A 21,690-nucleotide genomic window follows, 5' to 3' on the forward strand; every position below is an offset into this window, starting at 1 on the left:
TAGGAACTGTGTTTGCATGGAAGTCAAACCAAATCTTGTGCATTTTCATGGTGAAAATATACAGGTACATGCCTGCCTCAGTGAATGCATATGCACAGTGTGTGCCTGCAAGCAGAGGCACATAGTAATAGTATGTGCTTATTCCAAATGAAAGTTCTTTATCTGTAAATCACCTCTCGTTTGCGTTGCTCCTTTTTAAGCTGTGCAATCTCTCTGTTTCTTCTAGATTCAGTCATTCTAGCTTTCTCCTGCTCTTCTTTCATTTGTTTCATCAAGCGAACCTGTAAAGAAGTCATCACTCAGAAAAGCTGTTCACACTTAAGTGCTGCTCCCTGCCCCCAACCATAGAGTTTTCTCTTCAAATTGCCATTTTCCTATATTACATGCTTTTAGCCATTTATGTCTTCCATCTAATGTTGTCTTCACTCAGTGCTGAATAACAGCTAATAAGCTGTGCAAGCTTATGAATGTTTGATACCTTAATTTCTGTTCATTAAACCTAAAGCTGCCCCTCTCCCCCAGGAACAGCCTGATGCTTGCATCTCCTCTGTTTTCACACTTTCAAGCAGATAACAGCAAGAACAGAGTTATCAGATAGGTGGATGCACAGGAGATTTCAACCTAATTTTCAGTAAACATTCATTGTACAACACTTCCATTTACTGAAATATACCTTGGTTTTCTTCATCTCTGTCACCTCCTGCTGCAGTTTCTTCAGCTGCTTTTCATATTGAGACTGATTTTTAAGCAAACGTGCATGTTCCTTTTGCGCTGTTTGAAGTCTCTGCAGTTCTTTATTCATGGCTTGGAGTTTCTTTTCATATTCTGACTTGATTTTTTTTGCCTTTTCTTCTGAATAGGTCTCTACAGAACCTACAGTAAAAGAGAGAATTCTTAATCTGCTTTTGTTCAGAGTACTTTTACTTTGCCAGCCACAGTAGCTAACTACTTCCTCTGCTCTAGCACTGCTATAGCATTGCTCTGCAATACCTTTAAAACAACCTAATTTTTCTCTAGTTCTTGCCACCTGCACTGCTTTGAATTTCCCACCGTGTATGCATTCTGGGATAAAAGATCAACTATTAACACTTTCCTCTGATTTCTTTGTAACAAATCTGAGCACCTGAAAGCACAAATACACACATTCACACATATGTACACAGGAATATAACAACACTCCTAAAAGTCATCAAGCCTAGTATTCCTCTTCTGACACTGATCAACAAGGGAAGGACTAAGGAATAACAGGGGAACAGCAAACAGCTTAGACAGTGTGTAACCATAAAGCATATATATGTTTAAAAAAGAAAAACAAACAAAATACTTTCCACAGCACTCCCAAAGTGCAGTTATTTGTGGCTTGGAACTCTGGGTCATAGGTGGTGTGCCATCTCAATACTAATACATATTCAATAAGGTTTGGTCAGTAAACACCTCTGAAAGGTGTGTTTCACTGATCCTTGTTCTTATTCTCCGAGAAATAAAAATAAAGTGGGGAGGAAAGAACATGAAAAAGTCTTTTAATCAGGAACCATCTCCAGGATTATGAGAGCTCTCAGAAAACTGAAAATGCTTATTCACCCAAATCAAATACCTGTCAGTAGCAATACATTTCAAAAAATTCTTCTCTCAATTCTGATAGAAACTGGAATGATTAAAGAATCATTCACTGGAATTATGGGTACAAAACATCCTTCTGTCATCTGCATTTTCTCATCAAATTTGAAAAAGAAAATGAGACAAGTAGAAAATGGTTCAACAGCTTATACAAGATCAATGATTTTGTACTTCTTACCCAAGTTTTGAAGAACCTGATCTCTTTCGAGCTGTGTGTCTCTGATTTTATGTTGTAGCATCATTAGTTTCTCTTCATACTGTTTTTTCAATGTTTGCAGCCTTCGCTGGCTGTTTTCCAGCTCATCTATCAGCTTCTGCTTAATGGCTATTTCACAGGTGATATTTGCCAAGTCAGCTTGATAATTTTCTAAAATAGAAAGATTTCTGTTAAAGTAAAGCAAGGACGACATGAACACAGATAATCCTTACAATCTTAGGGTCACTGTAAACACATATTGTGCATGGGAGGATTCCACACAAATCACAATGAACCTGGCCTCTGGTCAATTTCAAAACCCATACAGTGACACTTGATCAGCTGTCTATTACATGTTTTAGCACCATAACAAAAAAATAACTCACAGAACATGCTCTTCACAGAGAATTACACACAGACAGTTGACAACACACTTTCTTGCCTACCAAGATCTGAGCTTTGATAGGTATTATTTGCAAAACTACAGAACATTGCACTGACATCACCTTTTTCATCAGAGTCAGAATCTGATTCATCTGAGCTTTCAACAACTTCCATATCATCTTCATCCTCATCATCTTCCTCTTCTTCATCATCATGATCACTGACTTCTTGAATTTCCTCCTACAAAACATACAGACATTAAAGCACTCCACACTTTTCCATGCCTAAGTAATTTTTGACTATCACTGCAAAGCTGCAGTACTCACCTAGCACATTCCTAATTTTCTTTCTATAACCTTGTAAATCTTTAAACAGACAATGAACAAATAAACCAAACATTTATAAATACTTACTCCCTCCAATTCATTATTCTCTCTCTCGGAAGTGCCTTTTTCATCTCTCTTCTCCTGCTCGTTGTCTGTGTTATCCTCCTTAACACTAGTAGAAGAGGCAGACACAAATTATTCACAAACTGAAATGGCAGTTGTTTTCCATCCCCCAAACCAGTAAGTTGTAATTCCAAATAAAGATGAAAAACAAAGTGTAGTTAGAAAAACATACAAGTGTTGGGCATGGGTAAAACACAACTTCCAAACTTCTGCAGATAATAAAATAATGCCTAATTACTCTTAAGCTTGGTTTACAAGGTAATAGTCATGATTAGCACATTGTTCCAGCATCCTGCACAACTGGGACAATCAGAATATACATCTCCATATACTACAGCAGTACTCATTTTGCATGGAAGTTGCAGTGTACCCAGAGTAGCTTTTACAAAACAATAAAATAACATTGTGTGCAAGTACAACATACATTACAGGTATTCCTACACTTTCAAGCTATAACAGAGACTACTCTACTTTGAATAGTCTGAACATTTACGTATAAACCTTAAACAATATCCTAATTTATTGTACTATAATCACTCTTTTGATTAGTTATCTACTTTGACATAAAGTGAAGGCTCAAAACAGTCACTGATACAACAATAAATAGGGTTTACAGCAGGGTTTGTTTGTTTGTTTGTTTGTTTAGTTCTAAATGTTTGGTGTATTACTCATTAGGGCAAGTTTTAACATTTTTAAGTGCACATTTAAGATATCACATGCAAATATAAAACAAAAAATCAGTGGCACTCTGCAAATTGTCCCTGACCGGGTATCAGTCCCTCTAGTGCTACAAAACCCAAAGCTCCAATGGATGAGAAGTAGTGACAGAATAGAGCTAAACACCATGGGGGGTAATAATGAAAAAATGTGGTTAGGACTGCATAGTGTGGAATCCACCTCAACTAACATCAGCTGCAAAGAAGTTTGGCAAGTTGTGCTGTCACTGATCAGGCACAGAAACTAGAAATGCACATCTTCCTCCACTGATACCAAGAGGACCTTAGCTTCAAGATCAAACTCTTGAGCAAATCCAATACTCAATGCAGGGACAAGAAATATACAGTAGATTTGAGACAGTATGATTTGCTAACTGACACCTTTAAAACAGAGCTTGAATCTAAAAAGGGCCAGTGAGTAGCACAGTGCTGTGTACATGTGATTTTCTGCTGTATTATTTTTTAATCTGTTCAATGCCAACTGATTCTCTTCTGCCCCACACATTACCAGTTATGAGCTGACCATGCACAAAGCAGAAAGCTTTTGCTTGGATCATCTGAATCCATGCAGCAGCTGGGGATGCTGGAATTTAAAAATCTAACCAGATTTGTACACAAAAAAATGCCTAACAGGGAACACAGTGTCACACAATCTCATTTCAACCAATTCTCATCTCCCTCAAACCAGAACATGTTCTGTGTTGGTTGTTAAACCTAGAAGATAATGGATCTTAGCTGCAATCCTCATTCAAATTGAGGCAAACCCCTAGTTTCCCTTCTACTCAGTACAGAACTAACCACTACAGAGGATTTGTGTTCTGCCAGAGAAAGAGGGGAGACAGGAGGGAGGAGAGCCAGCAGTTCTCCCAGGCAGAACTGCACTGCTTAATGAGTGTGCTACTGGTCTGTGGATTCACATCATCTGCATCAATTCAGTGGGTGTTTTTTTTGGATCAAAGTAGACAGTAGAAAAATACAAACTCCTTTAGTTTCACTTTTAATCATAATATAGTTCTCTTTTTAGAGCTCTCAGCTTAACTGCTCTCTGTGAATGACTACTCATCTACTGGTTTGGCTGAAACAGCACGGGAGGAATGGGCAAGGCTTTTGTCACATGTTTTCTGAAACCAAAGCAGCAGACTTGACTGAGGTGTGATGGTCCAAGACACTCCTGATCTCACATGCCAAAGTTATTATTGTCATATACTGCCTGCTATACATTTCATACTATGTGTGTTACTGCACCTTCCTCCTGCCTTTCACTTCTCTTAGGCCATGCAAGAAAGAAAACAATTAATTCAACATGAATTCCCAAAGGTGCCACCTCCCCACAAGAGCTTGCTCAACGCTGTGTAACTCCAGAGTCAACCTCAATTCCACAACAGAGATTTCTTCCAGTTAAAACATTAGCTGGAAGTGAAAACCCAGAAAGAATTCTGAAAATTAACCACTCCTGAAGTACCTATCAATCTGCCCAACTTCTTTTCATGTATGACAACCAGTTAATTGAAATGACAGGTAATTAAAAACCTGGGAAATATTCCAACCTTCTTTCTTCTTGACTGCTTTCCTCAAGTTTCTGTAGCCTTCAAAAGCACGAGGTACAGTATTGGAAGGCCAAGCCAATGAAGGACAAACCAGACAGTGAAAAGCAAAAGTGATAAGAAGGTAAAAAAAATGATATATATGAGCTTGCGGAGTTTAAATGAAATTTTAAAAGATACCATCAAGAGACAACAAGTAGTAAAAAGGCAATACATCCTGGACAGTTGGAAAGTAAACAGAAAACAGAAAAGAAGCATGTGTAGGTTAACTAATTTGCCATTGATAACAAGTAAATTCAGGTTACACTAAGGAAGAAGTTTCAGACAATATATTTAACTTTGCAAATTATTTCTAAAAATAGATTAGGAAAATATCTAAATTCTAGAAAAAGATTTCTCCTCTTTCTCCACTTAAAACTGGCTGGTAAAATACTGAAAACTACAAATACTCCCACTGACCCAAAGTTATATATTCTCAGGAAGATATCAGGAAAAAACAAGGCACTAGTTTTATATATGCTGATAACATATTGTATTATAAAGTAGTAATAAGAAAACTTTTTAATTAACTTATTAATATCCTAAATAATATATTATGAATATAATTAATACAAAAATGCTCAAATGGCATTCATTTTTTGTTTGGCTTTTGTTATATGTTTTAAAATAAAAAGTAGAAAATTGCAGCTTATTTTTCTGGGATTCAGAAAGTACATGTCAATAATTTACTGTTATTTTTTAATAAATTAACACAAAAAACATGCACCAGAAGCAATGAGATGGACAAAATGTTAGTATTTCTGCCTGCACTTTTTCCTCTTGAATAAATGTGGATTTTTCAGTAAAAAATCTTAATGAGATATGTAAGCATAGAGATGGCTTAAAATTCATCAACTACTGAAATTCCTCATTTCCCATTATGGCAAAGTTTTGAGCAAGAGCTTTTGCTGCCTTTTCACCTCATACTGCCAACCACCTCAGCTAGGAGCTAGCAAGCTGAACCCCATGTAACTTTCATCACTAATTTAGTTTAATTAAGATTAGGGGAGTCAAAAGAAAACAATCAGAAATGGTTACCAGGTATGTAAGGTTGACTAACAACTGAAAGGAATGTGGAAGATTTGCTCAGAGGCTTCTAGTGAGTAAATCACATTAAGTCATACTGTGGGATACTCCAATCAGTAGGCAAAACATTACTGCTGTGTAAACTGCAGTAAAATGTGTAAACTGTTTCCAATAAACTTCAGGACAGGTGTTTATTAAGGCTACAGATATTTAACACTACATACTTGCTGCTCATTCAGAACCCTGCTCTTAGACCTTCAGGCTACCTCACAACAATTTAAATAAGTTGTATGTATTTAAAATTATGCATCTTTTGTCACACTGGCCCATACCCAGGAAACAAAAGACCAAGAAAGGCAGCAGATGGGGCAGAAATAGTAGCTAGGCTTACCAATCCCATTTTAATGGAAAAATGCTAGTTAGACATTTGAAAGGAAGGGCAACACAAAAAAGAAATAGTAGAGTAAATGTAACTAAATGCCTACAGAAGACAGAATTATAACAAAGAATCCCCATCAAACTGCATGGCAAAGTGTCTGTGGACTACATACTGCCAATTCCTGAAATTTCAATAGAATAAAACTTCACAGTGATATAGCCTTAACACAGACTTTTCACTAATTGGATAAAAGTACTCTGCAGATAGCAAGAATGACAATGTAGAATCCCTCAAATTCTAACATTTCTCAGCATCTAGGGATTTTCCTCCCAACACATGCACCTCAGAAATTTCTAAGTATTTATTACAAAGCAGTCTGCAGATAGGTCAGTAAATAGATTCAAACCTTAGCAGCACATTTAAGAATATGACGCCAATTTATAGAACACAAGGCCCACTTTAAGATGAAGCCATCAAGAGGCCTCTTTCAACTTTAATTTTTCTATAGCTCTCTAATTCTATAATGCTAGGATTAAAAACTGACCTCAAAAATAATTTATGGTAAGAAGTCCCAACTTTCGGATCAGACTACTTGGCCATCCCATCACAATAATATTTTCTTGGTGTGAGAAAGTATGACTGGCTTTCAAAAAACCAAAACAAAACCAAACCACAAAAACACAACCTAACAACTGAGGCTGTATCTAAGCACGTAGCTAAATGCATGCCTGATTTTAAAATGTGTTAAAAATACAAAATCAAATCTCTTTGTTCCTGCATTTACAGTTAAAGGGCATACTGAAGTGCCTGGCTGAAGAGAGAACAGAACATTCTGCTGATTTTATTTAACACTTCCATCTTACCCTCAAGTTCCTATAAAAATGAGACAAAATCTATCACAATCCCTCTAAAAGTCTTAGAGCTTCCTGAAAAATGATATGCAAAGAATCTAGTTGCACTTAAAATGACTGTTCTCTAAAAGCATCAGACATTTGTGTGGTGAATACGGGACCTAAAATTAAAGATTTTAGATGACTGATCCTCATCTACTTTATACTTTGACTTTTTCAAGCTTAAACTGTTATAGCTTTACTCTGAACTTGTAGAAGTCTGAAGGACCATTATTAAAAAGAGTAACAGATTAGAAGCATGGAAAATTTCAGCTAAAACTGAGAGATTTCTAATGGATGCAAAGTCTCTGAGTACACAAAGCCTTGCTGTGCTAACTGCTATCTAAACAGGCATTTCTGTCAATTTCTATGAGGATTTTAGTAGATGAGAAGTTGGACGGCAAAAAAATCCAGCAAAGCATGATGTTGCAGAGAATTAGGAAACCTCAAATTAAAAGAACATTCATAGAAGGAAAAGCTAAAGCAAAAGAAGCCATTTCAACAGCTACTAAAGAATCCCCAGCTATTCAGAATATCTTTTCTTCAGAAAGCTCTTTCAGTTTTGACATAAGAGTTTAAAATTTTTTTATAATTTTTTTAAACTTCTGTTAAATTTCAGGTGCATTTTAGAAGAAATTTTTAAAAACAATAGAATTTAGAGAGAGCACTCTTATCATCGTGCATAATTACATTGAAAAGTTCATTACAAAGGAGACAAATAATGCACACTTCACTGGAAGAAAAGATGCAAAAATAAAACTGTAACTTCAGCATGTAAAAGGGTTTGAGGTAACAGCAGTTTAGGATCCAAATCCACACAAAAAGTCTTTTTAAGTCTCAGTAATTAAAAAAATAGGCCTTTTTACTAAGAAAGACAAAACAAATAGCATTATAATTAATACACCACCTCTTTTTCTTTTTCCTTTCTTTTTTTTTCAGCTTTTCTAGATCTTTCTTGGCTATATCTAGAATTTCCATTGTCTCTTTCTCTGAGGAAAGCATAGAAGCAGAAAATGCTGATGGTCCACCAAAGTACGTGGCTCTCGATGAGGCTCTTGACAAGTTTCGTCGAAGATTTTCATTCACTGCTTCACTTTCTAATAATTTTGCTCTTAATAAAAAACAAAACAAGGAAGAATTGTAGACCATTAATTACAACTATCTCCAGTACACGAAGTGTACACTCTTTTGCCTCTGTAACTTCAATGCACTACATTCTGTCTAAAAGGAAACTACAAACCAAGGTGAAGTCTAAAAAATACAATGTAGCAATTCCTTTAATTTCCTTTTATATATATACACACACACCTATACACATGCTTTATGAATACAGATAGTATATGAAAGCTACACAAAAGCTCTAATGTAAACTGAGGATAGGCCTGATAATTTTTTGCACAGTAGATGTCTAAGACATAGATAAATAAAAATATTTAAGAGGTTTTGAATTTTAAAAGGAAGTATTTTATTTTAATTTTTTTTTAAACAAGCAATTTCTTAGTGCTGTCATTTTTATATGAGGTTATAAAGTTTTAAACGGTTGTTCTAAGTTTTACTGTCCTTGGTGCAACAATATTAAGTTACCACCATAATTTAGGCAACATCTTACTCTCATTTCTATTGTCAGTTTGATCTCTAACATTTTACATTTTTGTGTCCAAGAGCAACACCAGGTGGTCTTAGAAGCTGAAGGACCACTCTCCTAAAGTAATCCCCACACAGGAAAACAGCTGAAGCATTGCTAACACTTCTATTATTTTTTTAAATAAAAATTGTCCAAATGCATATAATGCAAATACCTGAGATCTTCAATTTCCTTGATATAGTTATGAATCATGTTGCTAATTTCTTCATTTCCTTCTCCTTTGAAAGACAGAGGAAAAAGGGGAATGAGGGAAGGGAAACATTGAGAAAGGGTGGTAACAGTATAAACATCTGAATATAGCTACTAGGCACAAGGTACCAGCAAAGGGTTGGTACCTTGGTACATGTAAACCTTAACTTATTTGTAAAATAGATTTTCTTTTTTAACTGGGTTACATTTTTTGTTCCTCTCTCATGTGATCGTCATATGTAACTTGTTTTCCATATTAACACATTTTAATAATGCTTAAATCAAAATTACTTATCTGGAGTTTAATTTGGAGTCTGTTTGTTAAACCACCACAGGAGCTAAGCATACAAATAATTCTTATACAAAAATATTATTTCATGTTTCACATTTTCAAATGGATGGTCAAATCAGAGTACCAAACTATATGTATTATTAAAAAAGGACTCCAGAAACAGAAAAAGTAATCATATGTATCCCTGCCAAAGGAGGTCCTACATTGCTAATAAAAAGGCATCATTTTTTTTCAAGGGATCAGTGAAGCAAGGACATACAATTAATTTAAGTTCATGAGTTTATGAAGCAGTTTTTGCACATTCACAGCATACCTGTCCTGGCTAGCACTTGGTTGGCCTGATCACTCATAAGCTGTGTTATTCTGGCTCTAAGAGCATCAATGGTCTCTTGCATTGCTTTAATTCTAACACGCAGGTTGTTGTTTTCTGTTTGCAGCATTGCATTCTCATGGAACATGTCATTGATGCTTTCAACACCTTCTTCATCTATAATCCTTTTACCCTTCAAGAAAGTAAAAATATTTTATTACTAGTCAAGGCTGATCTATACTTAAAAAATTCTGAGTTAGGAAATGCAGTCCACAGATGACTTACAATTCTAAGCAGACACTCATAGCACAAGATAATCTCTCAAAGAGTTTAAAACAATGATAAAGGGATAGTTTTCAAAAGACTGATGTCTGGGCCAACACCTTAGCATCTGGGTTTCAATTAATTCCACTTTAGTGTGAAATACAAGTTCTTGAAGAGGTTAAAAAATGAGAACATAAATGTTATCAAATCAGAATACTAGCTCAAGAAGAGCAAAAGGTGATCCTGTTCAGTGATGACCTTTATTGCTCAAAACACTGATTAAAATTCAGGAAGAAACAGGCATGAGTATTTGCCTTATATACTTGAGATTGGATTTTTAAAACAAACTGTTTTAGCCATCTAGGAAGTTTTCAAAGGAATACACAGTAACTATACACATTCACTTATGCATCAGTCTAAGTTGTGGTTTGGTCATTTTTGATTTGGAAGCAAACAGCACGCATTATCAGTAAATATCACTGACATTTGCTGACATCTCTTTTTTGAGGATATAATCTACATTTTCTAAGAACATCTGGTTATCTCTGGAATTAATTGTTGTTTACATCAGGGCTGCTTTTCCAATGTTTTTAGCATATGAAGTGGAAATAGTCAACAGGGGGAAAAAAAACCAACCTGTGGAATTATAAGCATTTTAAAGCAGAAGAAATCCTAAGAGGACAAACTTACAGTTTTGTATTCCATGAGTTCCATCTGTAGCCGTGCAATCTCGCTGCGCAAAGCATTTATTTGTTGACTGGCCCTGTCCTGATTAACCATCACCTTGTTCTTGATGTTCCGTGCCCGGTTGGCGTACTTCAATGTGTTCAAAGTTTCCATGAAGTCTCGATCTGAAGGGCTCACACACGCTATCATGAGCGTTTGACTGGAAGCCAGAAACACAGGTCAGCATCACACACCCAGGAAAAAAGAGCAGAGAGCAGCTAACAGGTGCTCAGGCACGAGGTGAAACAAGAGTAGCAATTTTACAGTATTTGTGAAAATATTTCTGCATCTAGCTCACTCCAAAACATCAACCACAAAGGTCAGCAGGTGCTACAGGTGCTATGTCTTGTATCTCCCTAGCATAGAGCAGGAGATGCTAGATCATTACTTGTTCCACACATGAAATTGTAAAAGCAATTAATGAGTGTTTCCAGAAACGTTTCCCAAATTACATTCAGTTTGCCCAATCATACATAAACTTAGATTAAGGCATTTATAGTCAATCTAAATTCCTCAACAGTGATTTGGATCATGCAGCTGTCAGGACTGCCTACTGTAATTCCTGAGCTGCTTACCTTCTTCATCTGAAAGATACCCAAATGTTCATCTTACCTGTCCATACATGTCTAATGTGCCTATTCCCTACCTCAGGCTCTGAACTGGCTGAATTCTCCATTGCAAGTTCTCCTGTTCTCCAACAGGAGCCCAAATTGGGACTTACCCTTAGCACTCTATGTCTGTAACTGTATCTGCACCACACCACTTCTTAAAGCAACTTTCTGCAACAAAAAGCAGCAGGACCTGAGCTCTGGGCCCAAGAGGGCTATGAACAATCATGCTTCTTTCAGCTTCCTAAAACATCCCCTAGCCATCCCATCATGGGATAGCCATGCTCCCAATGGAGGATAAAGTAGATAGACCAACAGGACTCAGTAGGACAAATGCAGGGAAAAAAAAATTTCACTCCAACCAAGCTTCCATCATTCAACAGGTTCCTTCCCTCAGTCCCTGGAGCACACTCATTTCACATCAGGTAAGAACAGCCTAAAAGGTCAGAACCAGAATTCCAGGTGCAGATCACTCTGAAGGTGCATGCATTGCCTAAATTCTCAACAGAAAGGGTAAAACATCTGCATTTGATGGACTGAGTATACTCCTGTAAGTTTTAAAGGAATTTGCTTCTCTGTTGTATGTCACAAACTGGACAGTTAGGTTGGAAAGAGTGAACTGTTTCTGGGGTAAAGAAGCATTATCTACATCAGGCAGGCTGGATTCTGATCTTCACTTTCTATCATTTCAGACTAAAACAAAAAAAATTAATCCCTGCAACACTCTGTGAGGCAAACAATCGATGTCCACCATACACACTGGGAAATTAAGCTAGAAAGAGTAACTAACTAGCCTGGGGATACAAAAAAGTCACTTTCAGCAACTCTTCCTCAGTTCTCACCTGTATCTTTGTGCCAGTTCTCCAAACTCTTTTAGTCCTCAAGATAAAGCCATGCAAGATTAGGAATAAATTTTTTAATTCTGACATTGAGAATATGCTGACTTTTCTAAATCTCAGAGGACTGGTTCTGCTATGTGTCCATCTTGAAAACTGAACAATTTGAACTCCAGTTTTCTATCTGAATTGTAAAATGGACCAGGTTTTTTTGACACTGTTCTACTTCCTTTATGTCACCATTTCTTTAAATTGCTCCCCTTGCTCTTGAAGTTAGGAAGGTTTTAATTTTTCATATTATACATTTTAACATCCCCTTTAAAACATCAATGCTTCATATTTTTCTTTGACTAATTCAAGAAACATTTAATGTTAAAGTGCTGCTTCCGAACTGTTACAGCATTATATTTAAAATAAGGATTATTGAGAATAGTACAGTGATACAATGTTTTCATCATTGTTAACTTAGGATTTACTACAACCTAATCCAAATCCTTACTAGTAAATTTCTGTAAGTATTTGTTAAGAGAGAAACAATAACGTGGACGGTTATACCTAGAGTGGAAGTTGGAGGGCTACAGAAAAGGCATAAAGAAATCTAAATCTGATTGTCCAGAAGAAAAAAACGCAATATTTGTTAAAATTTAGCTTTCCAACACATTTCGATTACCAAAGCCCAGACAAAAAAACATTAAAAATGTGAGGATTTTAAATATACATGAAAAAAATCTTCCTTAACAGCAACGTGCTGATTTGAGATGTCGCAGCATATATGTCACAAAAAAACTGGGGGGAAGGAAAGCATCCACACAATTCTCATCAATCAGAAAATAAGACAGAAAGAATACATACAAGTATCATTAAAACATTCTGGGGCAGCATTTCCTATCTGTACATTTGTGCTAGTTTTGGCTGGGATAAAGCTAACTTTATTCACAGCAGCTGGTTTGGATTTGTGCTGGGAACACCTACTATGGGTCCATGATACAGATATGTTTGAGCTGCTGCTGAGCAGGGCTTACACAGAGTCAGGGCCTCTTCTGCTCCTCAGGCTGCCCCACCAGTGGGTGCACAAGGGGTTGGGAGGGGACACAGCCAGGACACCTGAGCCCACCTGACCCAAGGGATATTCCATCCCATATGGAATCGTGCTCAGCATATGCAGCTGGGGCACTGAGACAAAAGGGGGGGATATCCAGAGTGACAGCATTTGCCTTCCCAAGTCACTATGAGGCATGATGGAGCCTGGATTTCTTGGGAATGGCTGAACATCTGCCAGCCCAGGGGAAATTAATTATTTCCTTTGCTTTGCTTGCATATGTGACTTTGCTTTAGCTAACCAAGTGTCCTTATGCCAAACCCTGACTTTTCTCCCTTGTGATTCTCTCCCAGGCAGGGAGGGTCTGTGCAGGGCTCGGCCGCCGCCCCCATCGCACACAAATAAACTCCGGGACTGCTCCCGAAGAACACGGGGGAAGCCACGGAGCTGTCAGACGTGAACATATTTCAGAGTCAAAATAGCATTTCTACAAAAGGCCGATTTTAGATTTTTTTAAAAAAAAACATGCTCAGTAGCTGGTGTATTTGATAAAAAATTAATGAAGTGCTTTTTGCATTTATTTACAAAAAGAGCTTAGCAGAGCTATGCTGTTTGATTTCTGCTGATTTGTTTGTAATTCTTGAATTTCTTCCTCCCTTTTGCACTTTTGAAAATTTCTAGCCCTTATTTTACTTGTTTTTTTGGCTCTCCCTCACACTGCAGTGCTTCAGCTTGTTACTAAACCTATATCTCTCTGAAGAGCATCACAACAGTTTGAGAATTTTCTTCCACTTCTCCCTACTCCTTTGGGGTAAAACTTCCTACTCTCCCAGACACAGGAGCCAGGCATATTGGATCAAGAACAAGAGTGTTACCTTAGTGAAATATACTCAGCTGTGGTCTCTCTTATATTTGTACATGTTAGCATTACAAATACAAAATCTGACTTATTTTAATAAATTTGTTAATGTTTCCTTATATAAAGCCTTCAGAGGTCAAAGCTTCCCTTCACTGTATGTTCAGAATGTATACAAATGGATTCATACAAACTGGTGAAACACTACTTTGTTTTTATTAGGCTGCAATCCAGCATCACGTAACTGAACAGATGCATCATAGGCTGAGATACATAATCTCTAAAAAGATGGAAGTGACTGTGGGTGGTAAACTGACTCCAAGCTCCTGTGCATGGCAGTCAGCACAAACAATTCACTGACATTTAAAAAGCAAAGCAATGACAACAACAAAAAAACAACCTCTAAAGGAGAAACTCAGCACAGCTTTAAAATATGCTGTAAACAAAACCTACAATTTGTACCATCTACAATCTACAGATATTTTCATGGGAAGAACTTGCCTGAAAATGGTAACTTCTAAGTAACCTGAAGCTTCATGGCTAGTAAAATAACAATAGCACTGAAAAGAACAACGCAAAGATCCTCTTTAAAACCTTCCATTGACAGCAATATTTGCACAACAATTTATCTCCAGAATCTTCCTCCAACAAGACTTTTATTGTCATTTAATGTTCATTTTACTTTCTGCAGATTATGTTCTCATTCATGCTCATTCACAATGAAATACATGAAATGTTCCAATTTTCATACCTGTTTCCCCCAAGAGAGTCTTGAAGCAGCCTTGTAAGCTTTGAGTCTCTGTATGGTACATGTGTTGCCTTCTTGCTTTTATCTCCCAGTGCACTAATTACATTGCCAAGTGCCAGCTATAAAACACCAAATCACATAACACACGAGTCAGAATCAGCTCCTGTGTAGTTTTATATGAAAACACCTATAAACTGGAGTCAGCATATTGTGAGAAAATTAATATACTCATGACAGTTAGCATAAAAGTATTTCTGAAGATTTCTGTATTTTACATGTAGAAATTCTTGTGTTATCAATAGTGCATTAGATGACTTACAGTCTGGTACCTGGAAGTGCCAAAGTGCTTAGCACAATTCATATGCACTACTAATATCTCATGTCAGTCACCAACTAAAGTTGGTACTACTTAATCTAACAAATATTTGCTTTAGATGACAAAGTTGAACCCTACCTCTAATAGTAGGTATAATTTCTTTAAAATTAATTTTATCTATCTGCTTTATGCGACATTTAGAATAAAATATAGGGCATTTATATGAAGAAAAAAACCCTCAGAATTTAGTACCTCTACAGTTGTAAAGCAAAAAATGTCTGATAATGATTTGGGCATTTAAGACTTGAAATTAAAGGCTTGTAGTCCATGACTATCCTGTTCCATTACTAAAAGGATCTAATGCTTGTTTATAAACAATCAAACATTTGGCTGTGAAATTATTTTTATGTGGAAACACACACACTTCAGTCAAATTGAAGGATTTTGCTTTAGGTGGCGCCCTGTACTGCAAGTTCTTGCTTTGGAAATGCTGCAGCTGCCACCAGCAGATGAAGAACTGCACACACCCTGCTTGCTTTGAAGGATTTAAAGCACTTTCAATCTGTTCCACAAAACTGAGGGCTGGACTTCACTGCAAATAGAAGTTTTGTGATCTTATATTAGTTAGATCACACTGATTTCCACCTTCATGCACTTTATGTGTTCTTTGTTAGGACACAACTATGTCCTCTAGATCCCCCAAATCCTGCTGGCTTTGTGCTTATATCAATGATGAAATTGAACTGAATATTCTCTCTCTTCCATATAATACAACCAGAAGAACTACAGAAAATAACCAATGTCATGATGGCAAGAGAATCATTGAGAAAATTTGAATTGAACAATATGCCAGAAAACTGGTACTGCACAATAGCCCAGAAAAACGAGACGTATTTTCACATATAGAACAGACATGTATTTTTATGTCTTTTTTAAAACAGTTAAAAGACTTTAAAAGAGCCTCCACATAGCCATGGTGCACAAAACAAAGACATGAAACTATCATCTCCACTGATAATCACCAGCTCTACTTTTCAGTGCAGTTCAGCATTAACAAAAACAATAAATACAGTTCATTTAAAAATTACTTCGTTTAATACAGTTAATTAAAAAATAGCCAGTACACAGACAAAAAAAAATTAAGCTATAAGCTATAAATTTCATTTCTAAGTGTTTTGCCTGGGTTTGTTTTACATTATATTGAATAGTTGTATAGGCTTACTAGTCCACAGTTGATGGAAATGCCTTCCTTTGCCCTTTCTCCTGTAGCTCCTGTTCGCTTTAACCTTTCAGATCCCGCCAGATCAACAAAGTGAAACTTGGCAGTAAGAGTTTCATATTCATTCATCTCAGAAGACTCAGATATTATCCTGTTATCAGTGGCATTATCCTGAAGCAAAGAAGAACCCAGAAGGCTTGGTGAGATCTTTCACATTAACATTTGCAAAGTTCAATCAACAATTATTTTCAAAACTACCTCTTTACTATGACCATCTCCTTATTCTTTCTTTTATAACAACAGTATTTTGAAACATACTATTTCCATTTTAATCTTATGTACTAACATATCATTCTTGAAGACCTAGTTCTAGATGCATGTGATTATAAATTACTGTAAGTACAAGCTACCATTGCTTCTTGATGAAGAAATGAGGGGAAAGATCTATTAAATAATACAAGTCTCCAGTAAGATGAGCAACAAATTTGTATCTCTTGTAAAATGCACTCCTGAATCGATTGTCAAAGAAAACTGATTAAAAAAAAAAATTAATTACATTATTACCCCACAAAATCACCAGAACCAGCTAGTTTATAAACCTGCCAAATAGCTGAAAGATACCTTGATTTTATACCTCTCTAAACCCCATCACCAGCCTCCCTGTGGGATGATTCTTCAACTTTCACTGGGAATCATTGTTGGAAACCATTTCTCCTAGCAGTCAATATTCCACAAGCAGTTCTGACTTTCCCAGAAATTAAGAACAGTGGAGGGAACAAGAGAAAATGATGAGGTTCCTTTGTCCCTTCCACCTTGCTCCCCCAGGTAATGACTGGCACTTGCTGCAAGCCTCTGTCAGTGCAGGGAGTCTGCCCAGGAACACACTGCCCTGGGGCAGGTACCACAGCCTCAGCCTCTTTCCACTTCACATGCCAAAGCACAGGAGGAAAATTACCCTTTTTCCTTTGACGATCCCAAACTTTTTTTCTGTCAATTAGTTTCATTCTACCATTCACTGTAGACTTTTATTTTACTACAAGTGTAGTTAAATTTATTGTCAGGAAAGTAACCCAATCAGAAAAGTCTTTAAATCAGTCACTTCTTGACCTTACTGGTAAGACACCCATTGCAAGGCAATTTCTACTAGCTTGGCATGGTATCAGATAATAAGCACATATCAAGTGTATACTGGATTCATAACAAACTCTCACAGTCCAAACTACAAGCTTTATTAAGAACTTCTAATCACATTAAGCATAGGTAACCCAGAAAAGCCTTAAAAAACAAAAACAAACCAACAAGCCCAAACCTAATGAAAAAGCCAAACACAAGACCCTCAGGTATTCTGTGGTGACCTTTATGTCCTTGGCCAGCCAGCCCACAGTACCCTTCACAAAGGGTAATGCAGATCTCTGCAGACCAAACCCTTCTGATGGTAGTTAAATATTTCATGCATCCTTTTGTAGCAGTAACAGAAGAGAATGGGAACTGTGCCACTTCCACAAGAGCAGCAATCATTATTTCTATTATTTTGATGTTTACACTCTGGGGGCCACACTCTTATTCCCAGCCCTCGGAGCCATGATTAATGCATCCCCTCACTCTCCCTCATTTAGCAAGTGAAATGCACATCCAGAACCTTCCCAGAAGCCTGGCTGGTGTGCAGAGAGCCCCAGGAGCACGTCTGAGCACTGCAGCCCTGGCTGCCTGCCAGCCCTGGGCACGGGCCACCGCACAGAGGGGGCACGGCCACGGCTGTCACCCGAGAAGGAGGAACCGCGTTGCCCTGGTAACAAAGGTCTCCCAAAACTGTTGTCTGCAGAAACTTGAGCTACATCTCTCCTGGCCACCCAATAATAGCCTGTATTAATTTAGATTCCAAGAGCGTTCAGAGGACAGTGTCAGGTCTATCCTCTACTCTCCTAAACAATACAGGGAAAGAAGAGGGTGTTGTCTTAAAAAATTAAGGGTTTAGAAATGCCCAGCTCCACACTCAGGTTATCTTGTGCGTATCTCCCAAGAAAAGCTGAAACAAAACAGTTTGACATAATGCAGAATATGGCCACCTCTTCCTCTAACACAAGCCTCTGTAAAGCCACAGGCAGAGCCAGGCAACAGTCCCCTGGGGCACCTCAGCGGGCAGGGAAGGCTGCAAGTGACCAGCACAGGGGGACTGCTGTGCCAAAAGCCTGCAGGAAACAGGCCCCCAGAGGACCTCTCACTCTCCAGTAGACAGTTTGCAACAAAAATTTCCGAGTAGACAGTGTCAGCATGCAGTGACTGAAGTGCCCTGTGTGAGCTTGGAGTGTGATGCCAATCCCTCCCAAATGAAGACAGCTGACCACACCACCAAATCCACAGTTTTAGCATGGAAAGCAGAAAGAAGTGTTTTTTAGCAGGTGCAAAAAGCAGGTCTACATACCACAAAGGATCAGGAAGGAACACTCATTTTGCCTGTAAATTATTATTTGTACTATTAAAAAATAAAAGTAACCCCCAAAAAGCACTGCAAACCCAATTCACTATTCTGCATGCATAAAAATGTGATATCTATGGGTCAGATGCTAGCCAGATAGTACGCAATATTTAAAAATTATATGCAAAAGACCTTTAGAATATTCAAGTTAAGTCCCCCTGAAGGTATTGTAGTTTTCAGTAATGTGGATTTCTTCAGACAACATTTCTTCTTTAGAACATACACCCAACAGTAACTAACAGCTGAATATTCTGCATCAGTCACATAGAGAATATTCTACAGAACAGCTCCATGTTCATTCATAGTTTGAATTTCAGGTGTATAGATTTAACAAAATACCCGCACCCCAAATATAGAGCTATTTAAGATATATACACTGAGCCTCAGAATTTAATGCTTTTCTACTTGCGCCTTATTGGATATCAACAATTAATCTGAAATATCCAAGCAGTTTCAGTTAGCTGACTGCAAGTTTAAACCCACTAACTTCTAAGACACTTAAATGTGATTTCCCAATTAAAGACAAATTATATTCTAACTTTCACTTGTGTACGTCGCAACAAAATACTGAAGAAAACGTTAGGGGAGAATAGGTAGGTTCCTGTAGGAGTCTGCAATTTATGGTTGCCTCTGGCTAGAGGATAGTTACATAGGCACAGATTAAATCAAATTATTATAATGCTTAGCAAATTCATCAAGCATTATGATGACTACAGCATCCTTACTAAGTCCAATTCAAATAGCAGTGGCTGCCAAAACTATCCTCATTTTGAGAAATGGCTACTAAAGAGAAGTTTACCAACAGCAAAAGTACGTACGGCGTTAAACGCGGGGCAGACCCTGGTCTGACACAAGTGTATGGTGAAGATGGCGTGGGACCGTGAGCTCTGAACGTTCATCTGAGTGCTGGCAGTGGTTCGGGACAAAGCTCCCAGCTTCAAGCACTGCATCATCTAGAAAACAGGCAACAAGCACATTGCATCCCTTGCTGGTTAAAGGGAAAATGTTCTAGGGCTAAAATTTCTCTCTTTGCTATGCATGCAGTTCCTATATGCAAACAAACAAAAAACCAAAAAAGGACAAAGATCCTTAAATAAGCTAACTAAAAGTATTTTTTTTGATTTCTGTAAATCTTTGTATTCCCCTCTTAAGTGTACCCTAGGAGTAACATACTTATCTTCATTCACCTGTACAAAAAAACAGTACAATAACATTTGTATTCAGATTTACAGAGTACGTGAATAGCAGTTTATTTCACATCAGCCAAATGCAAAGATTTCCTCTCAAAGAAAAAATAATATACATAAGATTTGGAAGATCAGATTTACATATATGTCAAAATTCTCCCAGCAGAACTATATTATGAAAAAAAGTATGTTCCCAGCTTTAAATGAAAGTGATATGCACTTAGTATCAAATATATCAGATTAAAGGCTAAAAAGAATTAAGAAAATAAAAACTTTAGCTAGATTTTACACTTTAATTGCCCAGGAGACAGATATAAGTTAACATCACCTCTATTTTTAAACAGACATCAAAGCATACAGACATTTTTAGAATCTACTTGGCATGTTACAGTGTCATTTATTTCCAGTTATCACCTCAGATTCTCCATTCACAGTTCGGGTTGTAACGCCCACTGTATAAATTCCTCCTGCTGAATCTTCATGTATTTTAATATTTGATTTTTTATTCTTTGCATCAATATCACGTGTGGTATCAAACAGATCAAGAATTTCTTCATTGTAAAGCTGAGGAGAAGACAAAAACAAAAAACATCATTTTTGGAGGAATTCCTCCAATGGCTAACAAATCTGTGCATGGCACATACCAAAAATTGTAAAAATCCAAATCTCTCACACCTAAAAGATGCGAAACATGTGAAAAGGACATGAAATTTACAAGGACAATAGGTGACAGAGCAGCTGCAAATTAAGGTGACTTCCTATTATGCCACCCAAAGATGCAGTAAATTCTTTCACATTGCCAGATCTGAGATAAAATTCTTTGGTGGGACCAGGGAAGAGGAGGAATTTGGTGCCACCAGAACAAGAGTGGTTTCTGTGACAGGCACCTGTTGTCTTCAGATTTAACCTTGGGCTTTTCTTTTGTGGATTCAGTTGGCTGCACCCTGCTCCAAACACTTCCAACTCACTCCACTTGTTTTCCCTGCCATTGCACCTTTCCTCATCTCCTCTCTCACACCTTCTTATTTCTATGACTCTCATTTAGATAAATTCTTCCTGAGCTGGAAGGAATTTGATACATAATAATAGTTTTTGTGCAAGCTGCTTCTTAAAGACACCAAGCATCAGTCCAAAAATACTATGGCATGTCTTCTTAAGCAGGGCTTTTGTACTCCATAAGAATATTCTCAACTTCATGCAGTGTTTAGATTGAATTGAAGATATCAGGGGGGAAAACACAGACAACCCACCCAGAAAAAACACTATCCCACTGAATTTCATGGCTGAAGTCTCTGCCTGTGTACCCTGGAACATGTCAAGTGTCTCTAATTTATACTAATTCATGTCAGCAAAGCTCAGCCAGAACTAATTCAATTCCTGATTAAATCCCTAGGCAACAGTCAAAGAACCACTACAACAGATCTGTATTCACACAAGGTACTTTCTTACAGTACTGAAAGTAAGTGGCTTTCTCCTCTCAAAAGCAAAAAGTCATCCCTGAGAAGAAAAAAACCAGCATTTGTGAATGTGATGCTTTTAATCCTTTACATAGTAAAAAAGGAATTATATTTAATTATTAGGCATAGATAGTCTATGTAGGAATCTTCTTACTAATGTTTTACCTTCATAAATTCAAACCAACTGATGCCACAATTTGGAGCAGGTCCTGATAACACACCTGCAATTGGATGGGACTGCATATGCCTGTCTTTTGAAAAAGCAGGAAAGCAAAGAGTTAA

At 37.2% G+C, this 21,690-nt stretch overlaps 1 protein-coding gene across 3 annotated transcripts in view; it reads right to left on the bottom strand.

Annotated features, from left to right (window-relative positions):
* KIF21A (kinesin family member 21A) overlaps positions 1 to 21,690 on the bottom strand; it is an 86,930-nt gene that overhangs the window by 31,721 nt on the left and 33,519 nt on the right. For 2 of the 3 annotated variants that reach the window (XM_058805741.1, XM_058805742.1), the window contains exons 4-17: positions 20,366 to 20,515; positions 19,583 to 19,717; positions 16,292 to 16,459; positions 14,757 to 14,872; positions 10,631 to 10,826; positions 9,680 to 9,869; positions 9,040 to 9,103; positions 8,148 to 8,351; positions 4,910 to 4,948; positions 2,611 to 2,695; positions 2,320 to 2,437; positions 1,796 to 1,984; positions 674 to 873; positions 174 to 281 (exon numbers count right to left, since the gene is read on the bottom strand). In XM_058805741.1, coding sequence (XP_058661724.1) covers positions 174 to 281; positions 674 to 873; positions 1,796 to 1,984; positions 2,320 to 2,437; positions 2,611 to 2,695; positions 4,910 to 4,948; positions 8,148 to 8,351; positions 9,040 to 9,103; positions 9,680 to 9,869; positions 10,631 to 10,826; positions 14,757 to 14,872; positions 16,292 to 16,459; positions 19,583 to 19,717; positions 20,366 to 20,515 — 1,962 coding nt within the window. The remainder of the gene's footprint in view (positions 1 to 173; positions 282 to 673; positions 874 to 1,795; positions 1,985 to 2,319; positions 2,438 to 2,610; positions 2,696 to 4,909; positions 4,949 to 8,147; positions 8,352 to 9,039; positions 9,104 to 9,679; positions 9,870 to 10,630; positions 10,827 to 14,756; positions 14,873 to 16,291; positions 16,460 to 19,582; positions 19,718 to 20,365; positions 20,516 to 21,690) is intronic. The other variant, XM_058805740.1, reaches the window with a different exon arrangement.

Source organism: Ammospiza caudacuta, chromosome 5 (genome assembly GCF_027887145.1).
Source record: "Ammospiza caudacuta isolate bAmmCau1 chromosome 5, bAmmCau1.pri, whole genome shotgun sequence".
Classification (NCBI taxonomy): domain Eukaryota; kingdom Metazoa; phylum Chordata; class Aves; order Passeriformes; family Passerellidae; genus Ammospiza; species Ammospiza caudacuta.